Source organism: Rousettus aegyptiacus, unplaced genomic scaffold (assembly GCF_014176215.1).
Source record: "Rousettus aegyptiacus isolate mRouAeg1 unplaced genomic scaffold, mRouAeg1.p scaffold_m13_p_8, whole genome shotgun sequence".
NCBI lineage: Eukaryota > Metazoa > Chordata > Mammalia > Chiroptera > Pteropodidae > Rousettus > Rousettus aegyptiacus.
Window position 1 is genome coordinate 68,431,677 of NW_023416311.1, and position 24,420 is coordinate 68,456,096.

At 36.3% G+C, this 24,420-nt stretch overlaps 1 protein-coding gene and 1 pseudogene across 2 annotated transcripts in view; both read right to left on the reverse strand.

Annotated features, from left to right (window-relative positions):
* The window catches only part of IQGAP2 (IQ motif containing GTPase activating protein 2), a 248,303-nt gene that overhangs the window by 15,435 nt on the left and 208,448 nt on the right, over positions 1–24,420 (reverse strand). For both annotated transcript variants that reach the window (XM_036225610.1, XM_036225611.1), the window contains exons 22-30: positions 20,516–20,665; positions 17,204–17,367; positions 14,923–15,147; positions 13,569–13,709; positions 13,126–13,210; positions 12,480–12,712; positions 10,321–10,453; positions 3,847–3,949; positions 3,131–3,272 (exon numbers count right to left, since the gene is read on the reverse strand). In XM_036225610.1, the coding sequence (XP_036081503.1) occupies positions 3,131–3,272; positions 3,847–3,949; positions 10,321–10,453; positions 12,480–12,712; positions 13,126–13,210; positions 13,569–13,709; positions 14,923–15,147; positions 17,204–17,367; positions 20,516–20,665 (1,376 nt within the window). The remainder of the gene's footprint in view (positions 1–3,130; positions 3,273–3,846; positions 3,950–10,320; positions 10,454–12,479; positions 12,713–13,125; positions 13,211–13,568; positions 13,710–14,922; positions 15,148–17,203; positions 17,368–20,515; positions 20,666–24,420) is intronic.
* Positions 6,696–7,510, reverse strand: LOC107501529 (annotated as a pseudogene).

Here is a 24,420-nt window from a genome sequence, read left to right on the forward strand (position 1 = left end):
TAGACATCTAGACCAATGGAATAGAAAAGAGAGTCTAGAAAGCCATACTTGCATGGTCAATTGGTTTTCGACAAGGCTGCCTATACCATTTAATGGAGAAAAGACAGTCTCTTTAAGAAATGATGGTGAGTTAACTCAGTATCTATATGTAAAAGAGGATGAAATTGGACCCTTACCCTACACCATACATAAAAATTAGCTCAAAAAGGATCATAGACCTAAATGTAAAAGCTAAAATTGTAGAACTCTTAGAAGACATAGGAGTAAATCTTTATGATGTTTATTGGCAATAAATTCTTATGACACCAAAAGCATAAACAACAACCAAAAATATATGTAAACTGGACTTCATTAGGTTAAAAAACTTTTGTGCAGAAAAGAATATTGCCAAGAGCATACGAAGACAACCAATAGAATGGGGTAAAGATTATCTGATAGGGGTTTACTATCCAGAATATATAAAGAACTCTTACAACACTGTAAAACAAACAAACAAACGAACAATACAATTAAAAAAAATGGGCCAAAAACTTGAATAGACATTTCTATAAGGAAGATATACAAATGGCTGACAGGCACATAGAAAGATGTTTAACATTATTAATCATTAGGGAAATACAAATTAAAACCACAAAGAGATATTATGCTTTATACCCACTAGGATACTGGTGAATATGTGGAAAAATTGAAACTCTCATACCTTGTGGGAGAATATAAAATGGCTCAGCCACTGTGGAAAAAAGTTTGGCAGTTCCTCAAAAAAGCTAAACATAGAATTATCATAAGACTCAGCAATTCACTCCTAGGTATATACTCCAAAGAAAACAGGTGGTCAAATAAAAACTTGCACACAAATGTTCATAGCAGTTACTATTCACAACAGTCAAAATATGGAAACAACCCAAATGTCCATGATAAATGTGGTATATCCATATAACAGAATATTATTCAACCAAATATATTATGCTGAGTAAAAGAAGCCGGACACAAAAGGCCACATATTGTATATAAAATTCCATTTATATGGAATTTCCAGAATGGGCAAGTTCAGAGACAGAAAGCAGATTTGTGGCTACCAAAGACTGGGGAGCAGGGACTGGAAAGATGCCCCAAGGGTCTCAGGGAGTGACTGCTTAATGGATATGGGGTTTACTTTTGGGATGATGAACGTGTTCTTGAACTAGATACTAGTGATGGTTGCACAACATTCTGAATGCACGAAATGCCACTAAATTGTACACTTTAAAGGGTTAAAATGATAAATTTTATGTTATGTGTATTTTACCATAATAAATAAATAAAAACAAAACCACTGATTGGCTCTACTTAGTACAGAGATTAAAGGGGTAACTATTTGTTTCCAAGGCACTGTGGGAAGCTGGGAGAGAGCCATGTGAGGGCCAGGGCAGGTAGGACAAAGCTCAGGTTTCTCTGGCTAAGACATCACTGGCCAACACACCTGCCTTTTATGGCTTGGCCTTTAAAATGTGAATTTCAAAAAAAAAAAAAAAAAAAAATTCTCAGAACCATGGAGACTTACATTCAGAAATAAGCATAAACATACATGCTATTCAGATTTGATATTTTAGACTACCCAAGTTGTGATTTCCATTCATTAATGCAGACATTTGAGTTGACCACATTTAGAAAATGATGTTCAAATAACAGACAAAAGTAATTATGAAAACATTTCTTCCCATTATTTCCAAGGACAAAGCTTATGAGATCATAGGATACTTGACCTAATTTAATTTGCATGGGGGAATCACGCAATCTGTATTTCCAGTTACCTTTATAATTGGCACTTGCTCAGAGGAACCCAGGCAATAGACTGCGCAGTTTTCTTTCTTTGCTCTGTTGCCCTGCCCTGTGTTCTCGCTCCACGATTTCAATCTGACTTGGTAATCAGCAGTCTAAAAGAACTGCCTCAATTTATGAGGCCAAGGTTGTGTACAAATCCTGCGTATTTTCTTCTGTCCTGAAGTGGAGCTGTGCTCTCAACCATCAGACTTCAGACCCTGGAAGTCAGGTCCGTTACTGTCTCCCTAGCATCAAGCCCCATGTGGTGGACACAAAGTAGGTACTCAGATATTTGCTACTTGAACAAATGGAGCTTTAGATGATTTGAGGACAAAAATAAACAAGCCTGATGGAAACACTACATAGCTTAACACGGCATACCAAGTGAGCTTTTTTTGGCCATTTTCATGGGTGACTGAATATCTGAAAAAAAAAATCAACTGGAAATGAGTACTGTCTGGAGCATGTCAGTGGCAGAACTGAAAGCTCTTGTCACAAATGAAAATAATCTCAGAACTCAAGGCATGTAGCTTGGAAGTGATCTGTGAAGTATTATTTATATACACACTTAATCCCTTTTATCTCTATTTCCCACTTCCATTCTCCATCTCAACCCAATATACAACAGCTCTAATGTGCTAACATGCATTCATTTATTTATGTAAGTTCTTAAAAACTGTGTTGTTCGGTGAGCAAGTGTTTTTAGTTTATGGTGTTTTAATTTATGGTGTTATCATGGATCTCATTCTTTCTTACTCTATGTGTAAAAAATTGGTGTTGAATATCCAAGACGCCTTAATGGAAAAAATACCCTATTAACAAAAATGTGAATGTTTCATTTGAAATCTTTGGGGCAGGAAGTAGGGTCTAAATATAGTCAAAGCTGGTAAACATATCCAGACTTAGTTTAATAGGAAGGAGGGCTAATAAATCAGACAATAGCATTATGCATGTGCCTTTTACATTACCATTTTATATCACAAATTAAATTTGATTCAAGGTATTTCCTCATTAGTCTTTTGATCACTCTGAAACAGGGATTTCTCTTGAGTTATCTATGGACTTTCACAGGCTGAGTTAATCATTTCTTAAAGGAAAAGAATCACATGACAACATGGAAAACAAAAAAAAAAGACAGGCTTTAAAAACTATTATAATATTTAGTTCCCTCTTAAATTATAAAGTCTATTATCCTTTGGTTAGATGTTTGATGCATAAACATAATGTATTTCCATATTTAGATGTGAATTATTTGGGGATTTAGTCTTATTTGAATTTGCCCAATTTAAGATGAATAATTAAAGACGTGCCCTTTAAGCCCCAAACTTACTTTATCATGAGCCTTTGGCTGTCTATAGTTTCACCGTCTCCTAGGTCGTACTTGCTTGTCAGGGAAAGGGAAATCTCAATCTTTGAGAGCTGACTTAGTGTATTTGCCTTGTTAGGGTCATTGGGATCAATGGCTCCTTCTCCTGCGAAACAAACATTGTCACACATTGTAAAAAATAAAATAAAAAATATATATATATGCCTTACTGTTAAAATGTACAGCTGAAACTTATTCAATTTTGTTAACCAATGTCGTTGTAAAAAAAAAAAAGTCTCAGTACTTGGACGGGAGATCATGGTCTTCATAAAAAAAACACATTCCAATATACTTAAAGTGGCTCTTAGAATTCTTGATTTAAACATTAAAATAACAAGACATAGATATTCAAAATATGAAAAAATTACTAAAAAAAAGAACTATTGAAATCCTTAGAGAACAGAGCAAGAAATTTAGCTCTTTTCTTTATAACAGAGGCTGACAAATCCTTTTTTGATATATTTACAATTTACCTTCAAGAATATCAAATTGTTTTTACAATCTAGGATACTACAAATTACAGAATCTTAAATGTAGGAAGTAGCTAGTGTACTTATTATCCTTTAGATAAACTTAGGTATCAAATTCCAAAAACATTTGGATGTAGGACAGGAAAACCAACCAACCAACCAACCTACTAAATACAAGCCAGAGGGTAAGTAGAAAGTATAAGCTCTTACCAAGAAAAGATTCAACATTAGGTACTTCTCCCAGCAATTCCAACAGTTCATTCAGTAAGTCATGTTTTTCAGGTGCAATTGCCTCCCTGTGTTCCAGCAGGAGCTTTGTATAGAAAATAATACACAAAGATAAAAAGTAAATTCACTACTGCTTCTATATTTACATAGTTCCCTTTCCAGTTTTTCATAATTTTCTTCTGATATTGTTTGAATCTTAAATATGTGTCTGAAATTTATTAAAATTAGAGACCACAGAGAGATACAGTTTTTATTTCATCTTAGATGGAAGTGCCTACTATTCATACAGAAATTGTAGCTTTTTGAAAGTTGCTCATAAACCCTCTTTCAGCAATACTTTGCAAGATCTGCTGAGGTGCAGCTTTCCTCCTAACTCCTATGCTCCACTCCACCTTTATAAAAAAAAGTCAAAGTTGGGGGAAAGAGTCAAAAAACAGTGAGAAATCTCTTGGTTAATACTGGTAGCCAACTGGAAGAGCATTTCCATATTTCTTTAGGGAAAAATTATGCAGTAATCAAATACTATAGCTACTTAAAAAAAATCACCTCTATTAGCTATTTTAATCTGTCTGGCACTCAAGGTCTTTGGTGAGTAGGAATGGCGGAAATGCCTGTATAGTTCCTTGGCCTGACACCTAGATGTACCAGCAGGTTCCTCCTTTCACCATTCCCAAAAAAGGATCAAAGATGAGTAACACTGCTGGGGTGTTTTGCCAGGTTCTTAGAGGAAACATTCTCAACTGTGGAGGAGAAGCACCATCGGCGGGGAAAACCATGACAGACAACACATCTGCTTTTGTTTGCATTTAGAATTAAAACAATGTTTCCAAAGTATGGTACTCCTACTGATAAGAAATATAATTTTATACAATTTATAATTGTTTTGAGTAACTATCTCACAAAACTCTGAATCGTGATGACACAATTATTCTTTTTCACTTTCAATCTATTTTTTCCAAAAGCTTTATTTAGATATAATTAACATGCCACCAAATCCACTTGTGTAAAATGTACAATGTGATGATTTTTAGTATATTCAAAGAATAGTACAACCATTGCCACTAATGAATTTCAGAGTATTTTCATCTCTCTAAAAGAAACTGTACTCGTTAGCAGTTACTTCCCATTACCTCTCCCCCTTAGGCCCTGAAAACAATTTATCTACTTTCTGTCTCTGTAGATTTAGCTGTTCTAGACCTTCATTTGAATGTAATCATACAATCTGTGGTCTTTTGTTCTTGCTCCTTTCACTGAGAAGAATGATTTCAAGCATCATCCATGTTGTTGCATGAATCAGTACTTAATTCTTCTTTATTTCTGAATAGTATGCCATTATATGGAGATGTCACTTAATTCATTCATCTGTTGATGGTCATTGGTTTCCACTTTTTGGCTATTATGATGCTATGAACATTCATGTACAACTTTTTGTACGAACATATGTTTTCATTTTTTCCTGAGTGCACAATTTGGAGTGGAATTGCTGCACCATATAGCAATTCCATGTTTAACATTTAGGAATTGGCAAACCGATTTCTAAAGTGGCTACACAATTTTACATTTTCACTAGCACTGTATGAGGGTTTCAATTATTCTACATCCTTGCCAACATTTGTCATTACCTGACTTTGATTCTAGCCATCCCAGTGGGTGTATAGTTGATACCCTCATTGGGATTTTGATTTGCATCCTCTGATGACTAATAGTGATGAAGAGTATCTTTTCATGTATTTATTGGCCATTTGTACAGGCATACTTTGGAGATATTTTGGTTCAGTTCCAGACCACCCCAATAAAAAGCATTGTAATCAAATGAGTCGTGTTCTTTTGATGGTGGAGGGGCTTACTTTCAATTTGTAAAAAATGCAACATCTGTGAAGTGCAATAAAGCAAAGTATAACAGTACAAGGTTTCCTTGGAGAAAAGTCTATTTAGATCATTTGTCCATTAAACATTTCTATTTTTAATTGTAGTAAAATCTACATAAAATCTACCATCTTAACTATTTTTTTAGTGTACGGTTCAGTAGTTAAGTATATTCCCATTGTACAGTCAATCTCCATAACTCATCTTTCAAAACTGAAACTCTATATACATTAAACGACAACTTCCTATTCTACCATTCTACTTTTTTCTCTCTGAATTTGACTATTGCGTACCTTATGTAACTGGAATCACACGGAATTTGTCCTTTTGTGACTGACTTATTTTACTTTAGCATAATGTCCTCAAGGTTCATTCATGTTGTAGTGTGTGTCAGAATTTCCTTCCTGTTGAAGGCTGAATACTATTCCATTGTATGTAGATACCACATTTTGTTTATTCGTTCATCCGTTGATAGACACTTGAGTAGAAACCTTTTGGCTACTGTATAATGCTGCTATGAACTCAGGTGTTCAAACATCTCTTTAACTCTGTTTTCAGTTCTATTGAGTATATACCCAGAAATGGAATTGCTAGATGATATGGTAATTGTATTTTTAATTTTTTGAGGAACTACCATACTATTTCCCACAGTAGCTGTACAATTTTACATTCCCACCAATAGTGTAAAAGGATTCCAATTTCTCCACATCTTTGCCAACACTAATTTTCTATTTTTTTGATAATAGGCATCATAATGGGTGTGAGGTGGTATCTCACTGTGGTTATTTCCCACCATTCCCCCTGCCCCACCCCGGCAAATCAAATGGTAGATTTATTGGCTATTTCTGTTAATATAACAAGGCCAAATCATTGTGATTTTGCTTTTGATTTTCCTAGTCATTGAGCATCTTTTCATGTGCTTGCTAGACATTTGTATATCTTCTTTGGAGAAACTTTTATTCATGTCCTTAGTTCATTTTTAAAATCAGGTTGTTGTTTGTTTGCTGAGTTGTAAGGATTTTAAAATATGTATTCTAGATATTAATTACTTATATATACATTTACTCTTTTTACAGTGCAAAATTATTATGTTTAGAATGAGCCAGTTGGACTCAGTTTAGGTGATCCCAATTTTATTGGCAACATCCAAAGCATCGTAGTCAGGAGCCAGCCAAACATATGCCTTATTCTCTCCATCAGGCCTGATCAGGGTGTGACTTTGACCATGTCAATGTCATAGAGCTTCTTCACAGCCTATCTCACCTGGTGCTTGTTGGCCTTGACATCCACAGTGAACATGAGTGTATTGTTGTCTTCTGTCTTCTTCATGGCTGACCCAGTAATCAGGGGGGACTTGACGATGGCATAATGGTCAAGTTTGTTTCTCCAGGGGGCGCTCTTCTGAGAATATTTGGGCTGCCTTCAGAGCTGCAGTGTCTTGGGCCGTTGGAAGGTGGGTGACGTGTATATCTTCTTTTTTTTATGGCTGTGGACCCCTTTCAGCACTGCTGTCTTTGCCTTCAAAGCCTTTGCTTTGGCTTCGGCCTTAGGAGGGGCAGGGGCTTCCTTCTCTGCCTTTGGCGCCATGTTTGTGAACAAAAGCACCATCATATATATTATTTGCAAATATTTTCTCCATTCTGTAGGTTGCTTTTTTCACTCTATTGATCATGTTCTTTCATATACAGTTGTCCATTTTTAAATTGGATATTTGTCTTGTTAAGTTATAAGTTTTCTTTGTATATTCTGGTTACGAGTTTTTTATCAGATATATTATTTGCAATTATTTTCTCACATTCCCTTGATTATATTTTCTGTTTCTTGATGACACTGTTTATACCACAAAAGTTTTTAATTTTGATGAGGTCCAATTTATCTATTTTTTTTCTTTTGTTGCTTGTGCCTTTGGTCACAGCTAAGAAACCACTGTGTAGTCCAAGGTGACAAAGATCTACTACATTTTCTTCTAAGAATTTTATACTTTTAGTCCTTACATTTAGATTTCTGATCCATTTTGAATTCATTTTTGGGTAGGTTTGAAGGAAAGGGTCCAACTTCATTTTCGGCATGGCGATTTCCAGTTGCCCCAGCACCATTTGTTGAAAAGACTATTATTTTCCCAATCAACAGTTTTAGCCCCTCGTTGAAAAAGAATTGACCATAACTTTGAAAGTTTATTTCTAGATTCTCAGTTCCATCCCTTTGATTGGTATGTCTGTCCTTACGCCAGTACCACACTGCCTTGGTTACTTCCTTTTCCGTTCTCTTTTAGTCTTTAAGATTAGTGGAGAGAGTATCTGTTCAATGTTGAGTTTTCCTTAAGATTCCCTGAGACACATAAATGGGTTTTAAGAAAGAGAGAGGAGGCCTCAAGATGCTTAGGGTCAAGGAAGCAACTATTCAGTTTTCATCATATTTATTTACTTTTAACGTTTCTATTTATTGTAAGGCATGTTAGTTTTTCCACTACAGTTAAGAGCTATTTTGTTTTAAAGCAAAGATATATACGTTTTTTTTAAAAGGATAGTTCATTTAAAGAAAGACATACAAATAAGAGAGGTGATATAAAGGACATAATGATATCTGGAAGGGGTCATACACAGGATAATTTGGGGACAGGACAGGAGAAGGTAGTCAGAGATAAGAATAAAATAAGCAAGATAGATAAATTTATGTTCCTGTCCTCTGCAGAAATAAGACAGCTAATCTGGCTGCTGTCTCTAGAAAGGGATAGCCAGCTTCTCCTCTTTATTCTGATAATTACGGAACATTAAACTGTCTGAAAATGTCTTATTAAAGAGCTTATTTTGAGGCTCTACATATTCCTTAGAGAACAAGGGCCAAGCATGTGGCCATGGGCTTGGCACGTTGTGCTGTCATGCTTGTGTCTGCATGGATACCTCCTCACTTGAGACAGACAGTAAACAGGATAGTCTCCCTCTGCAATTATATTACTCCCACGTTATTACATCTGCTTCCAACCTAACACACGAAAGAATACCAAATCACTCAGGCTATGTTTCCCAGGACTGGATTCTGTTTTCAATTTTTGTTAACAAAAGGAACAGACTATTTCTCCTTAAAGAGTAGCAGTCTAAATTAATGCAATAACCTTTTCTCTCTGTTGTCTGTGGGAAAAAAATCTCTCGTTCTAAAAAAAAACTCCCAGCACTTTTCTCCATAAGGATATTGCCCTGAGCAAATGTGCAGCCAACATGTGGACATTTTCTTTGAAATGGATAATCTACCACAGAAACAGACGAATGGGTTATTGCCCAAATATGAATGAGTCTACTTGTTTGTTAGAGTTATTTTTGCAAATGATATACTGATAGACGTGTTTTCTTTGTGGTTTGGGGTGTTTCTATACGGAGAAAAGAAGTATACATTATTTGTTTAATCAACCAACTCATTCCTTCAGCAGGTCATTCAGACATGCCTTTGTCTAAGGTCACCCACAATACTCGTGGAGAGCTTGGTGCAAATGTGGAGGAGGTTCCCTGTTCCAACTCTGAAAGAGGAAAATCAAAAGTAGATCTATCTTTCTTTCAAACCTGCAGTCAAGCTTTAGTTTCTTAGAAGAACTTAACAAAGACTGAAATTTTGAGCAGCCAATGTTGCCACTTATTATATATCTCACTCGATGGGGGAAGGGGTAGGACCTTTGAGAAGAGTGCATTCGTCAGCCTTTCCTCCCAGTTGTGTGTGTGTATCCTCCCAAGTTGAGTGCATCCTCAATCCAGGGCTTCTTGACTTTTTTGTGTATATCTGAGTCACCTGAGATCTTGTTAGAATGAAGGTTTTAATTTGAAAGGTCTGGGATACATTTCAAATCTATCTCCAGGCCTAACTTGGAGTAGTAAGGTCTAAACATATTCCTGAAAAGGCTACCTTTTAAGAAACAAGTTCCAACTAGTTTTAAAAAATAAACAAGTGAACAAAAACTCTCTCACTGCTTAGCCACTCTTTTTACTTTAAATAATTGAAAAGCCATCTAAGGTGTCCCAATGCCAAGCTAATTGCCTTCCCCCCCCACCCCCAAATGCTTAATACATGCAAATGGCTCACGGTGGTGATATCTGCGTGAGAACCAAATGGAGACTTTATAACATAGCACAAACTGAAACTGCCAGCTTCTAATAAATGGAGGTTTTCAGAACAGTAGAAGTGATTCTTTGTAGGAGGCTATTGTTGGATGCGAGTATTTTCTCTTTCCTGACCTCAGGCAGCCTGTTTATTTTCTCTACGTCCAAACATTAGAATAGAAAAAACGTTCTCATTTTCCCAGAAAATTACAGGAAAAGCCGAGAGGATTCCTGAAAGGGAGAGAGGCCCCCTGCTTAGGGCTTAAACTGTATATGCATCATCTGACTTTGTAAATGGGTCATGGAAAAAGTAAACTTTTCTTGTTTGGGGAGGAGTTTTGCTAATGCATAAGAGTCAGGGATAGATAATCAAAGGTTTCTTAGGAGTAAGAATATGAGTATTAGTACATGCTTATAGTAAGCCCTGTAGAAAGACTAGGCATGTTCAAGAAACAGGCATCTGAACATGAGTCCATTGCTTAGACCCTTCTCCAACCCCACTTACTGAATGTGTGCTGATGATTTCTTCAATTGAAATATAAATGACTGGTTTGCTGACTGTCACCACATCTGTGTATTTATCCATATTAAACTTTTCTTCTGGCTCAGGGACATCACATGCTTCTTTGAAATATTTCCTAACAAAGAAAAAATAGTCTTAAGACAGTCAAATAGGTGAGTTATACAGCTTCATAAATAGTGAGGAAATCTTGTATGATGGCAAGCTCTTTGTTCTTTACCCCAAACTTTGAGGGGACTTGTTATAGCACCTTGTAGGCTGGTTCCTAACTGTGGAAGTTGAGTCCAAGTTTCTGGATGTTGGACCCAGTTCCTTGGAAAGGAATGGAGAAGGTGGTAATGGCTCTGAGTGATTCGATATAATCAAATTATGAGCAGGTCATTAAAAAATATATTATTTTAAAAATGGCCCCTGAAATTTACACAAAAATGTCAACTGATATTCCTTGATATTTTTAGAGAAAAAAGTCTAAAAAACAACCACATTTCCCACTTTAAATGGCATAAGCTCCTTGGCTTTCAACAACCTAACAACCCTTCAGAGCTTCTGTTACCAATTTGACAAAAATTCAAGTTAAGCCTACTCTACTCTTTGTTGACCTAAACAACAGTTGCTGGCTGATGGAAAGACTTAAAGATAGACACATAAATGTGTACAATGGCCCATCTTCTAGAACTCAGACTCTTAAAAAGTCTGCTATTTTAAGCTATAGTTAGATCGGGAAAGCCAGGTGTGCTGTGATCACGGCTTAGGAATGGCTATTTGCACAGATAGAGTAGGTATCACATTCTATAAAGCTGCAAATGTTTCATATGTCTCAAGTCATTCTTCATATATCTCTTAAGTGTAGCCAAGGCTTATATGCCAGAAGTGATCTCTACCTTCCCACCCTAAGGCCGGGGATTAAATGGCAGGCAGCCATGCTCGGGTTGGGGAGGAGCGTGTTCCTACATGACAATTGCTCTTATGCACTTTTTTGGCTATAATTTTTCATGGATTGCTGAGGTACACGAAGGATCAATATAAGTGGAAGAGGAAAAAAAGATGAATTTAAGAGGTGAGGGGTGGCTTTTGGTTTTGTTTCTTTTTAAATGGGGAAGAGTTTGGAACATAGATGGCTGATAGGAATAATCTTAGAAAAAAATAAGTAAAGGGAGGCTGTAAGAGCAGATAAGGGTTTGCAGGGAAATGGATATTACTTTTTTAGTCAGTGAGAAGACCTAAAATTAGCAGCTTGAGAAATCGAAATTTCCTGTAGTTAGAGGACTTGGGGGATTTTTTTTTTTTTCCACAAGAGGCCATAAATTCCAAATAGAGATTAATAATCATAAGCTATCTTTGTCAGTAGATAAATCACTAATCCAGAGGAAAACTGAGGAATGAGAAATTATCACTTTTCAAGTGAGGAGTGAAAGAGGCCACATTTATGTTATACTTCTATGATCTACTGACTGAACGGCAGACAAGAGAAAAAATAAATGCCCTGATAGACATGCTTCCCCAGAGAGCGTCAGGGTGAGTGGCTCTTCCTGCTAGACTCATTCTTTTCATGTTCCACTGGAATGATTACTGAAATGCTTTGGAAATGCATTAAGTGTCAGTGGACTTCAGTCTTAACATGAATAATTAGTAGAGGTTTGAGAACAGAACAACATATCCACACACATGATCCCTAACAAATATAAAAGCTGGATCTTCCTAACCTTTCAAAACCAAACACTCAGTTTTCAACTATTGTTTGATGCAGATAAAGCATGTTTTTCCTGACTGGATAAGTTCTTCAAAACAAAACCAAACAAAACTTCTTCTTAAGTTTAGCAAAGTAAAAATCAGCTATTTTAATTCTAAGTACCGTAAGCATGTAGTGTACCAACAAGAACAAATACCTCATCTTACCTACAGCAGAAATCATACATATGGGGATGATTCAATGTAACAGTGGCACTGGGGGTGGGGTTGGGATGGAGAACACCAGACAGAAGTAACCTCCTCTCTCTTTCCTCACCGTGCCCACTCATAGAAGAAACGTGTGGAGCCACTTGAGGTTCCTGTCCCTCATCCCCAACTCCTCATCCGGGCACAGAACCTACACTATTCTTCTCCACGATCTTGCACATTTCTCCAAAAGTAATGACTCCTCTCACCTGAACTTTTGATATGTCTCTGATAAATAATTGTTTGTTGATGAGAGATGCTCGTTTTCTCCTTCAAACAACTTGTTAGAGGCTGCGTGCTGAAGAACCTTGGCCACCGATCCCAAGTTTCTTCTTTGGTCAGAATTTATCTGACCTCCAGCTGTCATATCGATAATATCAAAGCCATCTGGAGCTACAATAGTTGGGTTCATGTACCGATAGTACAGGAGGTTTCCAACAATCTGAAGTGATGCAGAAGAAAAGACTATTTTTAAGAGAGAAAATTCAAGGGTTTGGGTTTTTTATTAGAGTAAATATTAATTGACATTTCCCAAGAAAGCAAATTTTTTTCTGACTTGAATCTTAAAAAGGAATTAAATAAAGGGATGAATATAATCACACATTACTAATATAGTTTAAAAATTACTTTTGGTGAAACATATTCTATTGCCCCCAAAATGTTCTAATATAAAGAATCTCAATAATGTGTAAGATCTCCAGCATAATCGATAATCTTGACATCCATTAGAAATAGAAGACCTGCAGCTTATTATAAATTTCCATGCAAGGAAAAAAATCTTATAAAATGGTGTGTTGGTAATTTTGGCTCATATCCCCAAGAGAAGTTATGGTGAGATTACCCTTGAAAATCTACCTTTAATAGCTCATCTTCTGTTGCATCGGGAAATTTCTCATGGATCGAATTCTTCAGTACTTTGGCTATATACCTCAATCCATAACTACATGTAAAACAGATGACAAAAGAAAATCATGCAAAAGGCTAGGTGAGGAAGAAACACAAAGCAATTGTTTCAGTCAACTAAAGCTGAGCATTTTCCTAAAATCAAACATAAAATGAGATGGTAACAGAATCACAGGACTTCCACAGATGATAGTAACTAAGTACTGGTTTGTATTGTTCCCTCCTTGGAGAATAGTTATGAATTTAAAATGCATTTAAAATGTAGGCAAATGTTTACAATAGTAAACACAATATGAGAGAAAACGCCTATCTTCACTATCGGAGTTTATCTTACTTATGTAGTACTTCGAGAACTTCCAGCAAAGAATGTTAAAGTTGCTACATATACAACTTACGGCAGTAGATCAAGGGAAGAAATGATGGAATTCAGGACTTTGTCGGTGACCCTTCTCAGGTTCTCCATGGATGCCTCCAATTTATTTTGTACTTCTGGGTATGTTAGAGCTTGTTCTGTGGTCACATCGTAAGGCAGATTGCTAAAAACACAACAAGGGCTTTCAATTTTATAAAGCTCAGATACAAGCATTTGTGTCCTTGCCAAGTTGGTCCTACTTTGCCCACTGACTCCAATGACAAAATATTTAAGTGAGAGGAGGCCTCACGGGCCCAGACAGTACCCTCTGCCACTAGCAGAGCAGGGGAAATCCAGGTCTCTGAGCTCGTCTGGCAAAACAACTAGCAGACCCATGTAACGCAGAACGAGCTAACTTCTTTTTATCTCTTAAAAAAAAAAAATGATAAAAAGCAGTATATTCTTTACAGAAAAAATAGCATATATGCACACAAGAAAAAATGCAGACTCATGGATAACCACTTTTCATATCTTGGTCCATAATTTTCTGGGTTTTCCTCTATACATGTGTATATACAGGCCTCACACAATCATGGGTGTAATGCTGTAATGTATTTTATGTATACACACAACCCATATAGATCCTACGTGTGTGTGTGTGTGTGTGTGTGTCTGTGTGTGTGGTGTGTATACATGCGTATCTTTTTAAAGAAAATGGGTTATGGTACTTAACTACAAATGAAAACTATATCATGAACTTTTCCCACACCAATAAATATATTTCTATTTTCTAAAGTTACTACTCCCCATTATGTGTTTTACAAATATTTGTTTAACAAATTCCTCAAAGCTAATAAATATTTTGACTTTTCCCAACTTTTGCTATTACAAACAGTGCTGTGAAGACTACCCATGAAATTCTCTGTGCATACCTTAATGATTTCACAAGGCATCCTTTTGCAGGAAAACACCACCTAGAACAAGCCAGTCCCCCCTGTCTTGTTGATGCTTACATGCTAAAGTTATTCACTTGGTAAATCTAAAAAAGCTTATGTTGTCAGATGAAGAGAAAGTCACACCATTTCTAAGTCTAGGTTGGAAACATACAAAAAGTAACCAAGGGAGAAAATTATAAAATTTGTGGCTATAGGGATCAACTGGTATTAATATTTGACAATATCAAGTGCTATCAAGATGAGCAAGAGTCCAAGAATGAGACCTGCATGATATGTTAAAAGTGAGGCAACATCTCGGATTGAAAATGAATTTTGAACAGTAAAGTTTGTTTTTATATTAATAGAGCTTAAGAGAGTTTAAGGACACACACACACACACACACACACGTAAAAATGATGATGAAACATGATTGAAAATGAACTTCTTCCCGGCTTTGTTACCTGGCTTCCCCAGTCTGTGTTTCTAGTTGATTCACCCAAGCCTTGTACACCTCTACAGGGTTCGTGTTGATGATCAGGGACTTGTCATCCATGATCTCTTTCACCACTGGAGCCAGAAGCTGGCGCAGAGTGTTCTGTCCACGGGCACCTCTGTTGAAGTTGACGACCATCTTGATGACTGTGGGATTACCAGTAACGATGTCCTGTACCTGGTCCACCTTGGATCTAAAAAAGCCCAAACCGAAACAAAATGGCTTCCCTCTATGGTTAGAATTTAAAAGTGTGTCTTCTCTCTGGAAGGCAAGGGTTTTTGTGGGGCTATATTTTTCTCCACTGAAGATCAAAGATGATATGTTTTAAAAGGAAGCTATCATTTGTAAAATGAGTGTTTCTTGAGAAATTTAAGGATTCGAAATAAGTTCTCAGCCTTAATTTCAATCTAGGAGGCAGGAATGAACTGAAAATGGGACCAAGACTAATACTGGGTGACACTGTACAAGTATTTTACTATTTTACCCCCATCTAGTTACCAAATTTCAAAAAAACATTTCTGATCCAATGAACTATCTCCCCTTTTTCAAGTCCTATTCAAATTCTATGTAATGTGCTATATCACGCGGCTGGGAGAGCTCCTCTTGACTTCTGTTTGCCAACTCCTATGACCTTCCCTCTTTCCTCTTCCTTTCACTTCTGTGTAACCTTTCACCCTCCTCTCGCTTGACCACTGTTCTCCTTCTTCCACCTGCTTTCCCTTTAGGGTCTGAGAGTGCCATATTCTGGTCCTTACCTTACCTAGTTGTTCACTGTGTTTCTTTTGCAGTCTCCTCTCTCCACATTTTAATTCTTTTCCTTCACTTTCTACATGCTCTCCCCTCAGACCTAACTCACATGCACAACTTCAATGACCATCTCTCTAGAACCTAACCTCTGATCTCAATGCCTAATTCCCTTCTCTTTCCTGGGAGCTAGTCTTTAATTTCCAGTTTTCTGCTGAATGTTTTCACCCACATGTTTTACTTAGTGTGTTAAAAATTCAAACTATTTTTTTCCCTCTCATTTCATCATTTCTCTGACCTGTGTAGCTCCAATTCATCCTGTTCATATACAGCCAGCAGATCAATCTTCTAAAAACCCCATGTGGTCTTATCAGTATAAACATCTCAAAAACCTTCACGGCTTCCTGGAAAGTAAAAGGAGCCTCAGCACTTGGGCCTGCCCTCTCAGTGTCTCTCATGATCTGGTCTAACCTATCTTTCCAGCTTCATTTCCTGGTAGTCACTAATTAAGTCACCTTTTGGCTAGTCTACTCTACTCTTTTTTCTTGTACCTTGGCCCATGCTATTTCGATCATCATTGCGCTTTATTTCCTTTTCCCATTTATTCTTATAAAACTATAGATATTCTTCAAGGTTTTGGGCCAACTACCTCCTCTTCCATCAAATCATTATCAGTTGATGGGGGCAGGGTGAAAAAGGTCAAGTGATGAAGAAGTATAAATTAGTAGTTACAAAAGAGTCATAGGGATGTAGAGTACAGCATAGGGAATATGGGCAATGAAAAAAAAAACTTTATCAGTTGATCTAATTGGAACTTTTCTTTCCATCCCTCTGATCTGTTACACTGTGTGTATCATTCATTTAGTTCTTACCTTATTCTGCTGCATGGCATTACTATTTTTCATAAATCCTACTTCTCGTGCTGGCTTATCAATACACTGATGTCAGGGGTACCTGGCTAATTTGCTTCAGAGATCTATAGGAACTAACATAGCTTCAAGTACCTAGAAGTCAGGAAGGCAGTTAAGGTCCATCTAATTGGCATTTCTCACATATCTTTTCTGGTCTATTCATTATAGCTACACTTTTTTTTTTTTTTACATTAACTGAGCCAGAAAATAAATTACTAAAAAAAAAAAGCTTAAGTTCCAATAAGAAGGGAAGGCTATTTAGCAGAGATCCTTATCCTCACTCATTTATAGCTTTATCACTCACAGAATTTTAATTAAGTTGAATTTTCTGACTTTCAAAAGGCTTTTTATTTTCAATTGTATAGTTGCAAAATCAAAAGTTAGTTTAGCATTAGAAAAGGTATCACTGCCGGGAGAAAGCTGTACCTGAACATATCTAAACGATGTAGAAATTTCTCAAGAAACGTGATATATTTTAATAGCTATGAATAACTTATGACAATCATTTAAAATTATTTTAGTAAATCAGAGATAGCCACCAGTAACAAAAAGATCTGCCCATTGGTATTTTTACATACATGTTTATATACATACTTTATTTCTTCCTCCAGAGCAGTTTTAAAAAGCTTGAGGAGTAGATATTCTTCTCGTTGATTGGAAGCGTAATTGTATAGTGTAAAAATAACAGTATCCATAAATTTAGTAGACTTGTTCTGTGGCATCTGGAAAATCAGCTTAGCCAAATATGAAGGTTTGGTCTAAAATGAAAAGGAAAGAAGGAGAAAAACCCCACAAAACTATACATTAATATATTATTAAATCAGAAGTACCCAGTTCCCTATTCTTCAATGACTTAAAATGTATACAGCATACAGAAGAGTATCTGGCACAAAATACCACTTTAAAAGGTTATCTGCTAATATTAGCACTATACTATAGAAAGTTCTATTAGAAATTTATAATAGGATTTAAATTTTATATACTAAGTGATATGTTTAACGAAATATAATTATATTGCATACATCGTTAACCATTTTGAGCCACATGTTAATATTTATTGTTGAGACTCAGAAGAGAGAGGGGTTAGCCAATAGAATCTGGTGTCTGAAGAGACTGGCAGGCCTGGACCAAGGGCTCAGCTAAACAGACTGTCCTAGAGGGACTGATGAATGAATAGAAGAAAATATATCCCATATTCTGAGAAAGCTAAAAAAAAAAAAAAAAAAAGATGTATACATGTGGAAACAGTGGGATAGCAACTATGACTTACAAGGCATGAGAACATAGGAGTGAGTAGGGAGGCCAAAGAGAGAGATGAAGGTGAGGATAATTGAGGGGTGAAAATGCCACAAAAAACTGACGAGAAAAAAAAAGATGACTTAAAAAGTAACAGGAATTTTATAAAAATTGAAATGAAGCCCAGAAGGCTTAGTTGAGGACGAAGTCCATGAGATGTAGCACCAATCTTCACAGTGATGTGCTTTTTCTCCAGTAGCTACAGCAAGCAGATGGAGGTCAGCAGAGAAAAAAATGGTATTTAGGTTATAGAGAAATTTAATACTTCTACTCTTCATCTTTGTTCTGATGAGGGAAGAAAAATTTCCATACATGGAAAATAGTGTTCATGTAACATACAATCAGGTCTCTGTATCCTCAGGTTCTCCATCCATGGATTCAACCATCCACAGATCAAAAATATTCGGGAAAAAGTTATGTTGTTGCTGATGTGTACCATAGATTTAGGCTGTACCTATCCTGAACATGTATGGATTTTTTTTCTTGTCCTTATTCCCTAAATGCTAACAGTAACAACTACGTACATTGTATTAGGTGTTATAAGTAATCTAGAGATAATTTAAAGTATATGGGAAGATGTGCATAGGTTATATGCTAATACTACATCATTTTATATAAGGGATTTGAGCACCTGTGAATTTGGTATCTGAGGGGGTCCTGGGATGAATCTCTCATGGACATCAAGAGACAACTCTTTTCAAGCAGTTTGGCTTTAATGTTTTTAAGAAAATCAAAATTCTAGTTTACTTTACTACTTAGATTATAAAGTACTTATAAAGTACCTAAGCTTGAAAGTAAATCTTGGCTGAAATTTTATGAATAAACAGCTCAGGACAACTTTTTCTTTAGAGCTCTGTAGTGATTCTTTTTCCACATGAAGCATGAGATTAGGAGAAAGGAAACACTCTAAAGCTAAAGCAGCCCACTCATCATTTCTCTCAGCTGGCCTAAACACTTTAAATTTAAGCTCACACTGAAGAAATAAACCCAAAGCAAAATCTGTACTAGTTGACTGCTACTTTGGCTAAGAATTCTTGCCAAGGCATAATCCAAAGGCCAAAGGAATCCAGACCATTAGCCAATCTATAATTCCTTCGTTGATCTTGGGCTAATGTCTCCAAAGAAGAGAGAAGAAAAGGTGAAGAAAAATACTTGATTATAAGGGACACTTCACTTGGTACAATTAAATGGCTGTGTCCTTGGACTCTTTGTTTTGGATTCTTTGGGGGAATAAAACTTGGTGGAATTATTCTAAACATGCTCCTGTGCCTTTTCTCCTTTCCATTAATGAGCCTCCACTTATATGACAGTGTGAACAATACAAGTCTTAGACCAATGACTGAATTTTCACTTTCTTTATGACAAAGATTCTATTAAAGAAGCTTCATACACTTGAAAGTTCATGGATGTCAAAAATGATAAATGTCTTATGATTAAATTTCCAACTGGCGGATAACTATTAATCTAATTTAAGGAGATGAAAACAAAATGAAAGAAAGAAAAACAATAAAAATCTTGCTTACCAAGTGTGAGACCCTTGTTTTTTTCTGGAAAGGTTGCTAGTGTTAAGGAGTGAATTCCACAGACAATTCTAAGTTTTAACATTTTCCCTTCTATGCTGCCACATCATGGCCCTCTGAGGCATTACACCTGTTTTCCAGTGTATTATTCCAAATAGAGAATTCTCAGCTCTACCAAAATTAACATCTCTTCTCTCAATGAGGCTAGCCACATCTCAGTTACGGTTTGGCTAATATGTTCTCTGTACGCCTAAAGCCAGTGACATCCTCAAGCATACATTCAGGAATCACCACTTCCCATACATAGGGACACCCGACTCTCAAGGAAGAACTGCTGATGCACCTCTTCTGGGAAATTTTCCTGCTGAAGGGGAAGCTTTGTTTATATCTATCACTGTCGCTTACTCAGTTTCCTTTTGGACTGTGTAGTAGAGCAGATAAGGTGAATCAATGGTTAAACAAAACAGCAACTGGTCCACCAGAGTCCAACCATGACCAGTTCAACTTATCAGTTCTCACTCACACTCTGGAAGCAATGGAAAATTACTGTTCATTTAGATCATAGTAATGCCATGAAAATAATGAAATAAAAAAGACACCTTATTTCCCTAATCTGAACTCTCTGGCTCTTTTCTCAAAAGAAGGGCAGGCTAGTTCTGTTAAACACCTGTTTTTATCATAGTTACTCTAAATTTTTCATGGTTGACAGTATCTGCTTATGTTATTATTAGATTTATACCATTGCGGCAGATAATTAGTTTAATATAGTCATGAAGACCATGGGCTCCCAAGTCAAACTATTTGGGTCTCAATACCCTTGCTTTACCATTTACTGGCTGTGTCTCAATTTTCTGATATGTAATAAGGAAAAACAATTATTATTATTTTCCAATGGTTCTCAAGGTTGTAGTAAGAACTGAATGAGATGATGTAACTGAAGAACCTAGAATAGCATTTGGGCATTTGGTATGTAGTAGGTGCTAAAAACATGTAGGCTATTACAGCTTTAGGATGGGGAACCATCCATTGTAAACCACAAACTGGAAGACAACATTTATCCAAAACTCATAGTGAAATAAATTGTTCTCACCTGTAAGAGATAAAACAGCTGCTGATATGTTTCTAATGTCTTTCTCCTCTCCTTACTCAAACTTTTGATTCCCTGGTTGTCAATGTTATTCAGTACTTGCATTTCTCCGCCTTTTTTCTTATTCAGCTTTGTTCTGTGTGAAATTACATCCTGGAAAAAAATTTTTTATGAAATTATTACTTTTTACACTGGTACTCTTTACCTCCTCCCTTCGCATACATCCTGAAACACACATAGTTGGAAAGATTAATTTTCCACACTTCCCTCGTGAAAAACAAAGAAATAGAGGGTGTTAAATAAAGAAATCTAGCTTGCTCATGAATTTGGCTTTTGTAATATTTATTCTCCGAAGCTATACTTATTTTGCTGTTAAGCTGTGATGTAGGCAAGAAGAAAATTCAATAAGAATAGAACAGTATTTTCTACATATGATGCTGAGACAACAGGATAGCCATGCTCAAGAGAAAGAAATCTGACCCCTATCTCACATCATAACAAAAACTAACTCAAAAGAAATCAAGTAACTAACTGTTAGAGCTAAAACTATCAAACTGTTGGGAAAAAACCTAGGTACAAATCTCTGCTATCCTGGATTAGGCAATGATTTTAAGATGTGACACCAAAAGCACTAGTGACAAAAGGAAAAATAAATAAATTGGACTTCATATAGAACCTTTATGTGCCTCGAAGGACACTGTCAGTAAAGTAAAAAGACAACCTAGAGGGTGGGAGAAAATATTTGCAAATCATATATTGAATATGGGACTTGTACCCACAATATAGAAAGAATTCTAACATTTCAAAAATAAAGACAAATAAGCCAATCAAAAATGGGTAAAGGTTGTGAACAGTCATTTTTACAAAGATCTACCAATGGCAAATAAGCACATGAAGAAATGCTCAATATAAATGGTTATTAGAGGAATTAATACTACAATATGATACTAATTTATACTAATTAGGATGCCTAAATAAAAGAAGACAATAACAAATGTCGATGAGGATGTGGAGAAATTAGAAACTTTATGCTGGTAGGAATGTGAACTGGTACAGCCACTTAGAAAAACATGTTGACAGTTCCTCAAAAGTTAAATACAGAGTTACCTACCGTATAACCCAGTGATTCCATTCTTAGGTATATATCCAAGACAGCCAAGAACACATGTCCACACAAAAACGTGTACATGAATGCTTGTTGAAGAATTATTCATAATAGCCAAGAAGAGGACTCAAATGTCTATCAATTGATGGATAAACAAAATGTGGTTTATCCAAACAATGAAATGTTATTTGTAAATAAAGAGGGATGAAGTATTGATTCAACACGGATGAACTTTGAAAAAAACTATGCTAAGTGAAAGAGCTGGTCACAATAGACCATGCAATGTGATTCCATTAATATGAAATATCCAGAACAGGCAAATCTATATAGTGACAGAAAGTAAATTAATGGTGGCTGTGGCTGGAGGCAGGGGAGCCTAGGTGGTGACTGTTAGAGAATATGGGTTTTCTTTCTCTTTTTTTTTAAATTGAAATATTATTCACACACTATAAAATTCATCCTTTTAAAATATATGATTCAGTGGTGTTTAGTATAGTCGCAAGGTTGAATATATCTAGTTCCAGAAGATTTTTTGGGAGATTTTGTTGTGGTGATAAAAATATTCTGGAATTAGATAGAAATGATGGTTGTATAAATTTAAACATCACTGAATTGTACATTTTATTTATTTTTTATTTTTTTATAAATTTATTTATTTAAATTAGTTTCAAGTATACAGTACATTGGTTAGACATCTATAATGTTTATAAAACAATCCCCCCAATTGCTCCTTCCCTTCCCTAGCCCTCTGCTGAATTGTATATTTTAAAAGAGTGGACTCTAGGTCTCAACCTATAAAAGTACTTGCAAAAATATGGAATAGAAATTAATTAGAGATGAGAGGGAAAAGAATCCTCTAAATATTTAACAAAATTAAATAATACATAAGTATTTTTTTTGCCAATCACACTCCTTTAACCACTTACAGGGAATCTTGGAAAATATGTGACTGAAAACATTGTCAAGTATTCACCTCAGTATACTGTGTCCTCCAGGAGCTTAAGGGTTATGAACAAGAGTAGGTCCTTTAGATAAGGACCTACCAAACATTTTTACAGAGAACCACACTAAAAAATATATTTTACATCTTTCATTGGTAAAAACATACACACACAAATCCAAAACAATACTTATTCAAAACAATCCCAATACTACGGGAACATACTCTGATATTTTCAATGTGTTTTTATTCTATTCTATCATTAAAGACTACGGATATGATACTAAATTGATTTTATGACCCACTAACAACACATGACTCACATGAAAGCCACTGCTTTGGAATGCCTCCTCTGCCACTTAACATTGGGTTACCGTCCTATAGAACAGGTGGCAAGAAAGATGTTGTTCTTTAAACTTCTTCCATCTGCTTCCCTGAGCTCTTCGCCCAACCTCTACCGGAGGACTCTGCAGCTAGTATCAAGATGCTTTACCACTGTTCCTTAGTGGGGGCACTCTGAGTATTTCAGCAGACGCTGGCCATCTAGCATCCCCAGTCCTTCTCCACCAAGTGCCAGTAGAGACCTGAAGTCATTTTGACAACCAAAAAATTTCCTGCCCCTACTTCCAATTGCCTCTGGGTTGAGAACCACTGTTAGCTTTTGTGGACAGGAAAAGCTCTAAATCTGCTTACTTCCTAGCATCCCATTCTCCTACAGTCAGTCCATAGGTAGAAAAAAACTTTTGGAGCTCTGAGGTAAGACAATACTATGAGGTAATATCCACTGCTTCCCAGGTCTATGATTTCATTCGTTCTCATTCTTGGCTTAGAGAGAGACAAACCTGACTTAACCATTTACTTCTGTCTCCCTAATTGCTTATATGGAACAGAGGGGGATTTGATTTGCATGTCCATAAAATTTTTAAAAAGGCAACATTTCCCTCCTTATTTCACAAATACATAAGCTACATGAAGGTAAAGAAAAGCATAGTTACCACCAGATGGAAGTTAAGGAGAAGTCTAGGCAAGTGGCTGCTGGATACCCATCCTTATTAGAAGTCCTAAGACATCACTAGACTAACTCTGGCTTGCAGTTCCATTAACCCAGGTTTCTCCTCTTCAAATAACTGGTGATGTGAAGATCAGTCAATTCTCTCAAACACGTGGAATAAATGGATTATCTTGATTTTAAATAAATGGTGGGAAAAAATAATCTTGCTACTAATAACCTCCCTCCCAGTTACTTTCAATGGAGGTAGCTCTGGAAACTGGAGACTTTTCATTTGTTTTGTTCCAGACTCCTCTTTAGGGTAATGGTTTTTAACCTATACAGAAGAGAGGGCGGGAGTGGTAAGCAAGCTCTGGGGCAGACGTAAATTCCTTTCCATTAGGAAGAGATCTGGTGAAGACAGGACAGGGAGAGCAATGTAGGAGTCGATTGCTGTAGGAAGAGAAACAGCAGAGTGAAATGCTCAGCCCTGGAGGGGAAAAGAAGAAGCGGGAGAGCTAGCTAGTGTCTGTGCTGAGGGAACCATGTGTCTGATAGAGATACAGGTGCGCAGCCAGCATGTGCAGGTGGTAAGACCTTCTGACTTCTTCCCTTGCTCACCACTGCTCTTCTGTGAATGGAGGTTTGCTTTGGGAAGCTTAAAGAAGGAGAAAAAGGCCAATCCATACCAGGGATACAAAAAGAGGCATATGCTTTTTACTAATAGAAATTAATTTCCTCCATTCTTATCAAAAATCGAATATTTGAGGAATATTGGTTTGAAGGATCAACAATATTTAACTTATTCATGATACTCCCACATCATCTTAATGTTGCCCTAAATGCCACCATCTTTTCCTTTCTTCTGATAACAG